Source organism: Phalacrocorax carbo, chromosome 1 (genome assembly GCF_963921805.1).
Source record: "Phalacrocorax carbo chromosome 1, bPhaCar2.1, whole genome shotgun sequence".
Lineage (NCBI taxonomy): Eukaryota > Metazoa > Chordata > Aves > Suliformes > Phalacrocoracidae > Phalacrocorax > Phalacrocorax carbo.
The window spans coordinates 57,906,465-57,919,737 of NC_087513.1; the positions used below are offsets into that span (position 1 = coordinate 57,906,465).

A 13,273-nucleotide genomic window follows, 5' to 3' on the forward strand; every position below is an offset into this window, starting at 1 on the left:
GAGGCAGGAGGAGGCCCAGGACTCAGCTTGGAGCTAGCCTCTGCAGAGGTGGGTTTAGGGTGTGATGGATGAGTGGTTATGAAGGAATACTGCCCTGTTTTTTCAAGAGGAAAAAGCAGTGTTTAATTGTAACAGATGATGTATCGATTAAGGACATGGTTGAAATGAGCAGTGCAGGATCAAGGCATTTTGCATGAGTTCAAGCCAGGCATTGAGAATAATTCACTAATGGTCCTGGTACAGCTGATGACAAAGTTGCAGATTTCTTGAGTCCAGAACATGTTGAACTTGAAACCCTTCAGTTGCCAAATCCAGGGCACCATCCCAACAGATCTGTCCCACATGTCTGGCTGGTCATCCTCGCAGCGTGAAACGCTGTGTGCTAGCATGTCTGCCCAAAGCAGAGGCCGAGGAGCCCACCCACTTCAGTGAATGGATTGGTCCAGTTCGCAGCAGGGACCAAGGGATCTCCAATCCTGGAGAAGGAGATTTCAGAGCCTTTAGTTTGGGTCCAGCTGGGAGCAGCACCAGTTCTTATTTGGTTTTAAAACCCCGAATTTCCAGCAAGCTGCTTTTTGGCTGGCTTGAGTTGATTGAGTCGGTAGAGAGACAGATGTAGGTGGATAATGGGGAGATGGGGGTGGTAAGTGGCAGAGCTCTTGCCTTAGCAAGAGGGAAGGATGCCGTATAAGTACTGCCAGTCCCCATTCAGTGAGCAAATGGTGAGAGTCAGGGGCAAGATACTGAGTCAGCAAGAGGCGGACGGGGTAGGTGGGTGGGTAGAGCACCCTGGCTAGCTCAGTACAGACCACTCAGCCACACTGTTGCCCTCAGCTCCCAGTGGGAAAGTTGCAGGCAGTGATTCAGGCTACTGCATCCCGGTTTCTCCCCTTCCCATGCAATTCCTGGGTGGTCTTTCTGAGCCAGTGGGGCTTCAGAAAGGGCCCCTTGACCATGGCCTCTAGTGGGCACATTTTTTCCTGACATGTTTATGATCCTACTTGCAAATCTGCGTCTCTGTGAGGTGTGGTAGTAAAAGAAGAGAAATGAAAACAGCTGATGAAGGTTAGAGAGAGCATGTTCAGCCTGTCTCACCCCTAAGATATCACTCATGCAGTCAGGGAGCTGGTGAAAGGTAGGAGGGGGAGAAAGAAAGAAAAAAAGAAATTAGGTAGAAACGAGAGTGAGAGAGAGAAAATATTTGAGAGATGAAAAGAAATTACCATACGGCAGGATCCTGTTATTCAACCTAATTTTCAAAGGACTGCAGCTGTCGTACTGAGATAATCTGTTAATTATAACAGTCATTGTGTTTTGGCAATGGAAGAAAAAAACAGGCTCTAAACAAGGCAAGGTATTGGGGGAAAGAGAGGGGAGGCACGGCTGTGTCAAAATGCATGTCAGATGTTAGCTTGAAATATAGGTGGGCGAGCTGGCCGGGAGGAGGGTCTCTCCCCAGCAGGGCTGAGCTGTGCTGTTGCCTGGGCGTGGAGGATGGAGGGAAGGTGGAAGCAGCCATGTGGAAACATAAAGTCCTGTCCAGCCTGGGGCTACTCCCCTTGCTGAATCCAGGCACTCATTGACCAGAGGAAGAGCTTTGAGGGGCTGAGGTGTCCCCTTTAGCCTGTGCTGCCACAGCATTACACTGTTGGGTCACCTGAACCAGCTTCTCCATATCCCCCCACACCTTTCCTCTGCTTTTGCCCACACCAGATCAGAACTGCATCTGCCATATTTGAATCGCCATCTGTAACAGATTCTGCTTCTTGTTGACTCTCCATTTGCAAGAAACCTGAGCGCAGGAGCTGTCCTGTCTTTTGACATCTTGCAGGCTAATGACTTGGGGTGATGACACGTGACTGTCAGAGACACCCTGGCTGGGAAGGCCACGCAAGGGCAGCACCTTCCTTTCACAGGAATGGTGGCTTGACCTCTGGAGTTTTCATGCTGGAGCTGTACTGGGGTGGCTGCTTGTCCTACTTGGTGAGAGGTCTCACTGCCGGCGAGGAAACCTCTCTCAGATGGCTGCCCAGGGGAAGGTTGAGTGGAAGGTGAGAGCACATTGAAGGATCCTGGAATGACAATGCTTAGGCCCCACAGGAGTCTGCAGGTTTGGAGGTATCCTCCACAGGATGACTGGCCGCCAGTGCACCTTGTAAAGTGATTGCTGCCCTCAGCCAGCCCAGGACCTATGTGATTCCTTAGGTTCTGAGTCCCTCCAACAAGAGGCAGTAGTGAGCTATAATGCAAGGATTAACCCCTTCCATGCCCTACCTGCAGGGTAGCATGTTTGTGGGCACTCTAAACTGGCACCACTGGGTTGCTGGGGGTGTATTTAGCATCCAGAAATATTGGAGGTATGCTTGGTATGAGTGAGGTCATCTTTCAAATGGCTTGTGGATCTGCTGTTCACAGCCAGCCCAGTGAAAGCCAGGAGCTGCTGTAGTAGGAAATAGGACAGCAAGGCCAGCAGAGAACAGCAGAGGCATCACAGTGACCCTGAGGGGATGGAGGTCTTCGCAGTGACATCACATACAGCCCAATAATTTCTGCTGGCCTCATGCCGGGTACGCTGCCCTCCCCTGCAGCAATACCCCGCACACACACAGAGCCAGCGCTCCCACCCTGCTCCCTAGAGCAGCTCCCTCCCACGCACCCAGAGCGCCCACTCCTGGCCTGTTACCTGCAGCATCTCACACGCACATTCATACAGAGCTCCCAGTCGTGTCCCTTTCCCCCCGACAGCTCGCAGAGAGCAGAGGTCATTCCCTGTCCCCTACAGCAACTCCCTCCCACGTACACATGCACAGAGCCGGCCCTCACACCCTGCGCCCTGTGGCAGTGATTCACATCAGGGGATGGATACGGAAGGAGTGCTCCCACCCCTTCTCCTACAGCCCTTCTCCCGTATGCACACTCACACAACCATGGTCCGCTCCCGTGACCCGTGCACACCCATGCGCAACCTGTGCTCCCACCGTTCCCTACGGCACCTCACACACAGCCAACACTCTCACCGCTGTCTCCACAGTAACTGCTTCATGCAAACACACATGAACACACCATATACTCACAGCCAGCGCTTTGCCTGTTTCCCCATGGCAATTCCTCCCCCCAGGAGGCAGCACTCATTCTCTGCTTCACAGAGTGATTAACTGACGTACACACCCGGCCCGAACATCCACCCCATCACCTATAGCAACTCCTCTGCATATACTCCCCCTCCACCTCGCACCGCCAGAGCCAGAGCCGACACTGCCACCCCTTTCTCTACAGTGACTCACACACATGCACACCCATGCATGTGCACCGGCAGAGCCAGTCTTGCTGTTGTGCTCCCTGTGGCAGGTCCCTGCAGTCACACAGGGCCCACGCTCCCTACCCATTGCCAACAGGAATTATTTCTAAGCCTTTCTACTGCCTTGTGCCTGGGCTCATGGGATGACACCAAGGGGAGTGATATTTCCCAGGGCCCCTCTCCCCTGGAGGGAGAGCAATGAAGGCAACTTTATTGCTGCTAATATTTTTTATGGAACCTGTAATCTCTTGACATCCTCTTCTACTTGGAGAAGGCTGTTCCCCAAGCCTAGCACCATGCACACATTCCTGTGGGCTCCTGCTGCAGGCCACCTGGGTGGAGCTGGCTTGATGCAAATCCCCCTTAATCTTCAATAATCATATTAATATAAAAGGTAACCATTTAACTTTGGAAAACAAAGGTGGCTCTCCGGCCTGCCAGGGAACCACTGGCATATGAAAGACCTTTCTGCCAGTATTTATCACTCTAAAATAAGATTTACGCTTCTAAAGCTCTTTCTTTTCTTTCATGCTTCTGAGCTGCTTCATTTTTCTCCCCTGAGCTTTCCCATTCTCTCTTTCTTGCTGCCTAACAAATTAGGCATCTAATCACTGTTGGGGAGGTGCGATGGGAGAGCAGGGGTTTTATGTACAGCATAGCAATGTTTTTTTCATGGTTAGTCTTTAAGCTGCTTGGCCCAGAAAAGGTTTGGAGTCAATGCCTGTGCCTTTGCTTGAGCCTGGGTGCACGTGTAAGGCAGACGGTAACTTCAGGTTAACACCTGAACCCTTCGCATGTCGTGAACTGGCTAAAGGGCAGGACTGCAGATCAGCATGTCCTTGGGGCAGTCCTACAGCCTGTATTTTAGCCCTGTGCCCTTCCTCTCTGCAGGGCCTCATCGTTGCTGGCTGGAATTTGAGCTCTGCAAGCATCCTTGAAGCAGTGTCCTGTGAGAAGCAGCTGAGATCCTGTGTGGTTTTGTGGGCTTCCTCACCGCAGTGTCCTGCTGGGATCCTAGTGCTTTGGGCTTCCTCGTGTCAGGGACAGCTGGAGTTTGGGAGCTGCAAGCTTTCTCCCAACTCATGGAAAGGCCAGCCCAGCTTTCAGAGGGATGATTTTTCTCTCAGCAGGCCCTTTGGATTGTATTCGGTGAAATGAACCTGCCCAGAGTTGAACCATGAGATTTCTCTTGCAGCAGGACTCTGCCAAAACTCACAAAGCCTGTAATGTTGAGTGTCCGCCCTTCAGCAGGACCTACTGATACCAGCTCAACCCCTTTAAGGGATGAGGGCTTTGTCTAGTTAGTGACATGAAAACACTTTTTGCTGCATGGCTTTCTAGGCTGGCTTTACAGCTTTTTTTTTTTTTTTCTTTTTAAGTTTATGCCTAAGCCAGCTCCTCTGTCCTCTAGATTTTTGAAGCTACAGGGCCAATTTCAAACAAATGTAACATTGGGATGGATCTCAGAGGTGCTGAGATCTTATGTGTTTCATGAAAATTGGGGGGTAAATTAGAGAAGAGAGAAAGCAAGAGACAAACCTTTACAGAACCCCATTAAAAGAAAGAGTGCTGTGTGAGCTCAACCCTTGGTGGACATCAGAGAAGCTGCAGTAGAAGACACTATCTCTCTCTCTCTCACACACACATGCACACAAATGTCTTCCATGTCACAAATCCACAGGTCCTAAAGCTTCCTGCTCCCTCTTCCTTTGGTCCCAAACTTCTCAGGGCTTCTGGAGCACCTCTGGGCACAGCCACAGGTTCTTTGCTGCATGACTTGATGGTAAGTTCTGCAACAAATGGGAGCACCCCTGGAAGCGGTGGGGCTGAGAGGCAAAGGGCTGCTGTTGTGTAAGTGCTGCACCCATGCTGCGAGCTTCTCCCACAGCACTGTCCTTTCACTATAGCTAGGGGGAAAAGCAAAAACCATTTCTGGGTGGTGATTTGAAGCAGCTGCAGTGATGCTCAGACCAGTGTGTATTACAGAAACTATCCAGCAGGCTTGGAGAGTTCCTTCAAGTAAGGCACCAACTCCCAGTACCAAGCACCCCTGGGAAAGGCTCCTTTTTCAGAAGGTGGTTAGAGAAATCCTGGAAGGACCTTGAAGCCAAGATGGGGGAGGCAGGGTCCCTTGGAGATGGTGCTTGTGCCCTGAGGCCCGCCAGGAGCAGGCAGCACACTGAACTGGGAAGAGGGCTGATGCCCAGCTGCAGCACAAAGCATAAGAAAGCAGCAGGAGCTTTGTCCTGGTTTTGGGGTGTCCCCAGAGGAGCCAGGAGTGTTTGGCAGGGTTTTAATGCATGCATTTCTAATGGGAGGCTCTTAGCACCGTTTAAGCAATGGTAGAATTAAGTGCTGGCTTTTCCCGTGCACTGGGCCCCAGGAGTACAAGGTTTACAAGGTCAGAATTTTAGGCCCAAATTGCTGCTGTATGTGGTTTTTCTGGTTGCTGTGGCCCCTAGACATTGTATCCTCTCTCAGTCATGGTCCTTCTACTCCCTCAGCCCCCAGCTTGTCTCTGTCCCTCATACCATGCCTTTCCACACTTTCAATGGTTGCATTTTAACCTGCCCTCATACCTGGTCACATAACTACTGACTGTACTCCTGTGTCGCCCCTGTGCCACCTTGATTCCTGAGCCAAAGGGTTGTCTGTGGCTATCAGGACATCTAGATCCTGATTCAGATTTGGGGCTATCCTCCCTCCATTTTGCCCTCGCTCCTTTCTCCTCTGAACAGGGGAACCATCCCTGTGGCCTTCTGTTCTTCTCCGAACACTCTGGTGCAATGGCATTGAGGCATCCATGAGTAGGGACTAAACCAGAGGAAAATCATTAGGATCTTGGAGCTGATGGGCTGACTTTGTGCCAGCCAAGGAAGGTACAGCCATTCATGGGCATAATGCCACTACTGTTCCTTGATGCTTTCACATACATGAGGATTGCCAGGAGCCAAGGGCACATTGTAAGAGCCATCTTGGGTTACACTGAAGAGTGTTGGAACCCTACAGCTGGGTAGGCCCAGCACATGGGGGTGGTGATGCTGCATCTGCCCTATAAAACAGATCTCGTGTCCCAACTTTTTTCCTTGCCCATAACCACAGCCTCCCTCCAAACCAGGCTCTCCACAACTCATGCGTCCCCCTTCCTTGGCTCTTCTCTAGGCTGGAGTTGCTTGCCCTTGCTCTCCCTGCCCACCATCCACCCCTGTGTCTTCTTGCTCTGTTGCCTGAGAAGCAAGGGATGGAAACAGCCAACTCCACTGTCAGCACCTTTAAGGCCAGCAGAAAGGACCGGGTGTTGCTTCCTTGTGTTGTTGGACTCCAACACTATCTGATGTATGTTCATTTGGCTCTAGACAGTTGAGGCAGGGCATGGTGCTGGCTCCCAACCCTGGCCTCCCCTTGCCTGTGAATTGCCAGTGTGAGGGATCAGCTGCTCCCTAAAGGGCAAGGCATGGCTGTGGTGGAGCTGGAGACTGGCACTCCTATGGCATTGCTGCGACAGGGACTGATGGCACTAGGCTGAGCTGAAATCGGGTCCTGGGCCATGGGCAGGGGTGGAGGGTGCCACAGATTGGTCTGGCCTTGGTGCACTGAAAACCAGTGTGACAGCAGGGAGACAGGAGCCATTGGGGGAAGAATGGCAGGGTCTGTGTATTTTTTGTACATAGCCACCTTGGGGACCGAAAGGGACCAATGAGTTTGGCCTGAGGAATGGCTTGGCCCTTCCTTTGGCCTGTGGCTGAGGCAAGGTTGCACAGCCAAGGTAGAAGGTAGACAGGAAGCAGGTCTTCTCTGCATGGTCCCCTTATTTTAGACACACAGCAAGGATAAACACCACCTTAATTTCCAACCATCCCCTAACCTAGCAACCCCTTTCCTTTCCAGGCTGCTAAGACATCTCCCTTTTCAAGCCCTCCCTGGGCTGCCTGAGTACAGCTCCCTGAGTGGGTTAGGGTGGCTCTCAGTGACTGCTGGGTCTGCTACAGAAGAATGTGGTCCTGGCCTCAGAATTTCCCCCTGTGCACCATGAACTAGTTACACCAGGCAATGATGACTTCAGCACAGCATCTGGAGCAGCCTTCCCTACCAGAAGGGGTCAAACCAAGCAGGCTGGGATGTTCCTGTATGGAGTTGGATATTGTGCAGGGTATTTGGTGAGGTGAGACAGACAGGCCAAAGCATAATTCTCAGAGAAGTATGCTGGCTAAAATCTGGGCTAAGGTTTTCACTGCTTGGTCAAGGGCTACCCCTGGCATCTCCTGGCATGGACATACTTCAGGCACCAATATACAAAAAGCATGATAGTATCTGCCACTCTTTTGTTCAGTGGAAGAGACCAGAAAAAGTGAAGGAGCATTAGAAAGGAAGGTAAAGAGACAGAAATGGTGTGGGGGATTGCCTGTATCTCTGCATGGAGTCACCTCTGGAAAAGGTGGGACAAGGCAGTGGGTTGGCACTGAGGAATATCAGAGGCCTGTGGGTCCCAAACTGTGGAGAGCCAGATGTGCCTCCTATCTGATGCATCTGGGGAGACAGTGTCAGGAAATTATTTCTCATTGGATTATAAGGCTGAGAAACAAAGCAACAGAGTGTAAAAACCTCTGCCTTCTGCTTCAGTGCTGGCTGATGCAAAGCTGAGGCAGCAGCTGGAGGCCGTCATATGACAACCATAAATGACATGAGTTTGGCAGCCTCAGAAGAAGAGCTGTGGGGAACAGAGTCTTTCTTTTCGTCTTTTCCATTGGTCTAGCTCTCTCCCCCTCCCCTTCTCCATCTTGGATTTACTTTTTGGATTATTGAATATTTAAGTGTTTCTCTGTGACACTATCTCTGATCCTTTAATCCAGCTGGCCTGGTAATTCCACAGACCTAAATCAGCTCAGATTTCTCCACAGACGTAAGCCTTGTTCCTCAAGGGTTCACTCCTCCTCCATTTATCTTCCTTCATTTTATTTCTGCCCTTTGTGTCTCTGTGCTAGAAATTGGTTCAGTTTTTGCAGCAAAAGCTTCAGCAATATCCTTAGTGAGCAGCCTCCCCCCAAAATAAAAGGGGCAAGAGGGGATCTTTATTTTTCATTAACTAAGAATCCTTTTCTCTGTTTTTTATTGGGTTTTTTTTTTCCTAAAAATGAAAAAAAAAGATAACATAGTGCCCACATGTTCTATCTACTGTATGAAAATATTTCCTCTGCGCTGCCTGAGGACACCCCTGCCAGGCTCCTGTCTCAGCACAGTGGGAGAAGGGTTGAAGTTGTAGCTGGAGGGAAGGGTGCTCCAGGCTGCCCTTCCTAGTCAGAACCAGGAGCTTGCCCAGAGCCCAGAAATACATCGAAGCAAATGTCACTTTGCCACTAATCCCTGTAAGGTGTCCTTTCCCACAAAAGAGGTGTGCTCATAGCCCCGAAGGAGAGGTGGCAAAGTAGGAAGGTGGAAGCTGTGCACCTTTCTTTGGTGCAGAGGTAGGTGGGTGATGTGCTCGAGCGCAGGACTGCTGGCATTGCTGGGTGGGAGACTAGAGGCTCATATTTGACACACTGCCTACACCCTGCCCCCGCCAGCGTGCTCAAGCCAGGCTGGCTCACCTCAACAGCCTTGTCCCTGCACCAAGAGGCAGGAACAATTTTTAGAGCACAAGTGGTTACACGTGGCTTGAATTATTTATCCCTCTTGCATCAAGGAAGGAAGGAAACAAACAGAAAAGTGGGATTTTTTTTTCACGGGGGGAGGCTTGTCTGCATTTTCCCTGCTTCATGCATTCTGTTTACATCATTTTCAGGCAGTTGAAAATCTGTGGCTTTGGCTGTGCTTGGGGCTTGCCTTTGTTTACACTAGGAGTTTTGAGCCCCCGCAATAACAGCCTTATGTTTCCCACCCTCCCTCCCCTTTCCCTTCTACCCCCACACCGCTGCCTTCTCCCACGTCCCTGGCTGTGGGAGAATGTTTCTTAAGGGAGCTCAGGTACCCTTCTGCATACCCCTGATACGAGATTATACATCGTGAAGGTTCCCTTCTCAAAGGCTTATGAGCATGGCAGGCAGTACCGCTTCTCTCTTGCTTGCACCCCTTATAATGCTGTCTTTCCCCATCTCCCCTTTTCTCATGAAACCTTGCTGCCTATATTCTTATCTCAAAGGCTCCTCCAACTGATGCCTCTTCTCGTCTCCTCTGTGCTTTCTTTTCCAGATTCCAGTGACAGATGGATCTCTCTCGTGTGCACTTGCTCTTTCCCTCTCTGTATTTTTGTTTTCGACATGTTTGATCTGAAGCTCTGAAGCTTCTCAGAGAGAACCCGGGAGAAAAGGAAGAGAAGGAGGAGGAACCGAGGGAGTGTGAGCGACAGAGGAGGCAGCCCTGCCTTGTTCTTCCAAATCACACCGTGGAGGGGCGGGGGAAGACTAGAGGGGGGGAGGACTTGGGTTCATTTTGGGGTGGGTTCAGTGTGGGTGGGAGGTGGGTGGGAGGGAGAAAAGTGAAAAAGGTGGGCAAGTTGCTCATGAGCATCAAAGAAGATTCATTATCCTCAGCCTGAATTTTTGTTTAGAAAAGAAGCACAAGGTAGTTCCCTTCCAGATCAATCATCCATGGTCATAGCTTTTGGGTGTGCTGGAAGCAGATTGCATGTGTTCCCCCTACTCCATGCACCTGGCTTGACCCAGAGGGCAGGAAGAAATAATGGTGACGACACCCAATAGGACTGGGGTGCTCATGCCCTTCCATTGCTAAACCCCAGTTAGTGTCCCTTTCCCTTGCCTCTGCCCCTTAGTTTGCTTTTGCAGTGCTCCTGAGATTTGGGGCTGGTTTTTGTTGGTTTTTTTTTCCATCCTGATGAGGGCACCACTGCAGACCATGTTGTGCCTGGGATTGTGGGCAGCTGCCCTGCTTTGCTTGTTTTCCCCTGGCACTGTGCGAGGTGACTGCTGGCTGATTGAGGGGGACAAAGGTTATGTGTGGCTGGCCATCTGCAGCCAGAACCAGCCCCCATATGAGACCATCCCCCAGCACATCAACAGCACAGTGCATGACTTGCGTCTGAACGAGAATAAGCTCAAAGTGGTGCTGTACTCCTCCCTCAACCGCTTCGGCAACCTGACTGATTTGAACCTGACCAAGAATGAAATCTCCTATATCGAGGATGGGGCTTTCATGGGCCAGTCAAACCTTCAGGTCTTACAGCTGGGCTATAACAAACTCACTAACCTGACAGAGGGCATGTTGCGGGGCATGGCCCGTCTCCAGTTCCTCTTTGTACAGCACAACCTAATTGAGCTGGTCACCCCATCTGCCTTCTCTGAGTGCCCCAGCTTGATTAGCATTGACCTGTCATCTAACCGTCTCAGCCGCCTGGAGGGGAACACTTTCACCAGCTTGAGCAATCTGATGGTGTGTGAACTGGCTGGCAACCCCTTCAACTGTGACTGTAGTCTCTACAGCTTTCTTAACTGGCTGGCACTCTTCAACAATGTCACCAAGAACTATGACCGGCTTCAGTGTGAGACTCCTCGGGAGTTCGCTGGGTACCCACTTCTGGTACCTCGGCCTCACCACAACCGCAATGCCATCACCATCTTCCAGTCCATGTGCAGAGGTGGCACCATCCCCTCCCTCTCCAGGGTCAACCCCACCCCTTATACACCTGACTCCCAGCGTGACCTGGATGAGGGTTCTGCCATCAGCCCTGGGGACTTCCTCTCAGTCAAGCCTCCAGCCTCCTCCACCACTGACTCCTCCTTCAGTCCCAGCATCAAGCTCCATGATGTCACCATCACCTCAGCCATCCTGATGGTAACCATCCCCATGCCCTACAGTAAGATGTATGTGCTGGTCCAATACAATAACAGCTACGTTTCTGACATAGCAACACTGAAGAGCAAGAAAGAATATGTCACTGTCAACAAGTTGAAGGCCCACACTGATTATACTTTCTGTGTGGCCTCCATTCGCAACAACAGGCGCTACAACCATACTTGCCTGACCTTTGCAACCCGAAGTAAAGGCAGGGAGGACCCTATTTCCAGTACGTCCACTACCACACACTATATCATGACCACCCTGGGTTGCCTCTTTGGGATGGTCATTGTCCTAGGGGTGGTGTACTACTGCCTGCGGAAGAGGAGGATGCAGGAGGAGAAACAGAAGTCCCTCAACGTCAAAAAGACCATCCTGGAAATGCGTTATGGATCAGATATTGACACCAGTACCATGGTCCATCCTTCCCAGAAGCTGGGTGAGCCACCAGTCATCCCTGTCTCACGGATGTCCTCCATCCCTTCCATGATTGGGGAGAAGCTGCCCCCATCAAAGTCAATGGAGGCTGGGATTGAGACTCCTAAAGTCACCACTAAAGGTAACTACATTGAGGTGCGGACTGGTGGTGGGGATGGGCTGGAACGAACCCAGCGGGATGAGGACCTGAGGGAGCTTGACAATGGGCAAGGCTCAGCTGCTGAGATCTCTACTATAGCCAAGGAGGTAGACAAGGTCAACCAGATCATCAACAACTGCATTGATGCCCTCAAGCTGGACACAGCCTCCTTCCTGGGTGGTGGGACTGGTGTTGACTCAGACATGGCCTTTGAGTGCCAGTCCATCCCAGCTAGTTCCTCGGGTGGGCTAGAGCGGCCCAGCTTTCTCTCCCCACCCTACAAGGAAAGCTCCCACCACCCTTTGCAACGCCAGCTCAGTGCTGATGCTGCTGTGGCCAGAAAGACCTGCAGTGTCTCCTCTAGTGGCTCCATCAAGAGCGCCAAGGTCTTCAGCTTGGATGTACCTGACCACCCACCACTCAGCAAGTCTGACTCCAAATACATTGAGAAGGGCAGCCCACTCAACAGCCCTTTGGATCGTCTTCCCTTGGTGTCCCCGGGCACCATCCACCACTTGGAGGTCAAGCCTTCTTACCATTGCAGTGAGCACCGTCACTCCTTCCCGGCCCTGTACTATGAGGAAAGTGCTGACACCCTGAGCCAGCGGGTGTCATTCCTCAAGCCACTCTCACGGTCCAAGCGAGACTCCACATACTCGCAGCTCTCCCCCAGACACTATTTCTCAGGCTACTCCTCCAGCCCTGAGTACTCATCAGAGAGCACCCACAAGATCTGGGAGCGATTCCGGCCTTACAAGAAGCACCATAGGGAGGAGGTTTACATGGCAGCTGGGCATGCCCTGCGGAAGAAAGTTCAGTTTGCCAAGGATGAGGATCTGCATGACATCCTGGATTACTGGAAAGGAGTCTCTGCTCAGCAGAAGCTGTGACTCTCCCTTGCTCTTTCCAAGGAAACAATACAAAACAAGACCCTCCCCCAAAAACCAGAAAAAAAATGCCACTTGACTGTGAAAAATAAACCAACAACAACATACTCCCAACAAATACAAAACTGACAAAATCATTTCTTAAAGTTTACAACAACAACAGAAAACTCTCACACACAGACACACACAGACACACACACACCGAATTGTCTCTACTGTGTTACGGGGACCATTGTTCTGCCTGCAGATGGTTGGGAGGAGCGTCCTGCTCTGACACTGTGGTAACAACACTGGAGTGTGGGTGGGTGGGAACGGCCCGGGAGGGGGTGGCGGTGGTGGCAGGGGAAGGGCAGGGATGGACACTCTGTGGACATGAAACTCAGCTGTGAACTATTGCTCTTTCTGTTCCTGTTGAGGGCTGATTTTTCTTTTGGGTGGGAGGGGAGAAAGCTTTTGGTTTAGAAAGCTTCTCTGCCCACCTGACACACATACTTTTCCAATCTTCCATCACTTTTTTTTTCCTTTATTTCCTTTGGCAGTGGAGGCTTTTCTCTCTCTCTGGTCCCCTTCCAAGATAGGTGGGATTTCCTGGAAGACGTTTTCTCACTTCTTTTCCTTTTCCTCTTCCCTATCCTTCTCTGTTAGGGCTCCCTAGGCTTGTACTTTCTGTCTAGATACTTTATGAACCTCCATCCTCCTTGGAGGAAGGAGAGGAGGTGCAAA

The 13,273-nt window shown here is 51.1% G+C and overlaps 1 protein-coding gene across 1 annotated transcript; it reads left to right on the forward strand.

Moving 5' to 3' along the window:
* Positions 1 to 9,696: 9,696 nt before the first annotated feature.
* ELFN2 (extracellular leucine rich repeat and fibronectin type III domain containing 2) lies at positions 9,697 to 12,845 on the forward strand. Its single transcript, XM_064455048.1, has one exon. The coding sequence runs from the start codon at positions 10,127 to 10,129 to the stop codon at positions 12,551 to 12,553; it is 2,427 nt and encodes an 808-aa protein (XP_064311118.1). The 5' UTR covers positions 9,697 to 10,126; the 3' UTR covers positions 12,554 to 12,845.
* Positions 12,846 to 13,273: the final 428 nt, after the last annotated feature.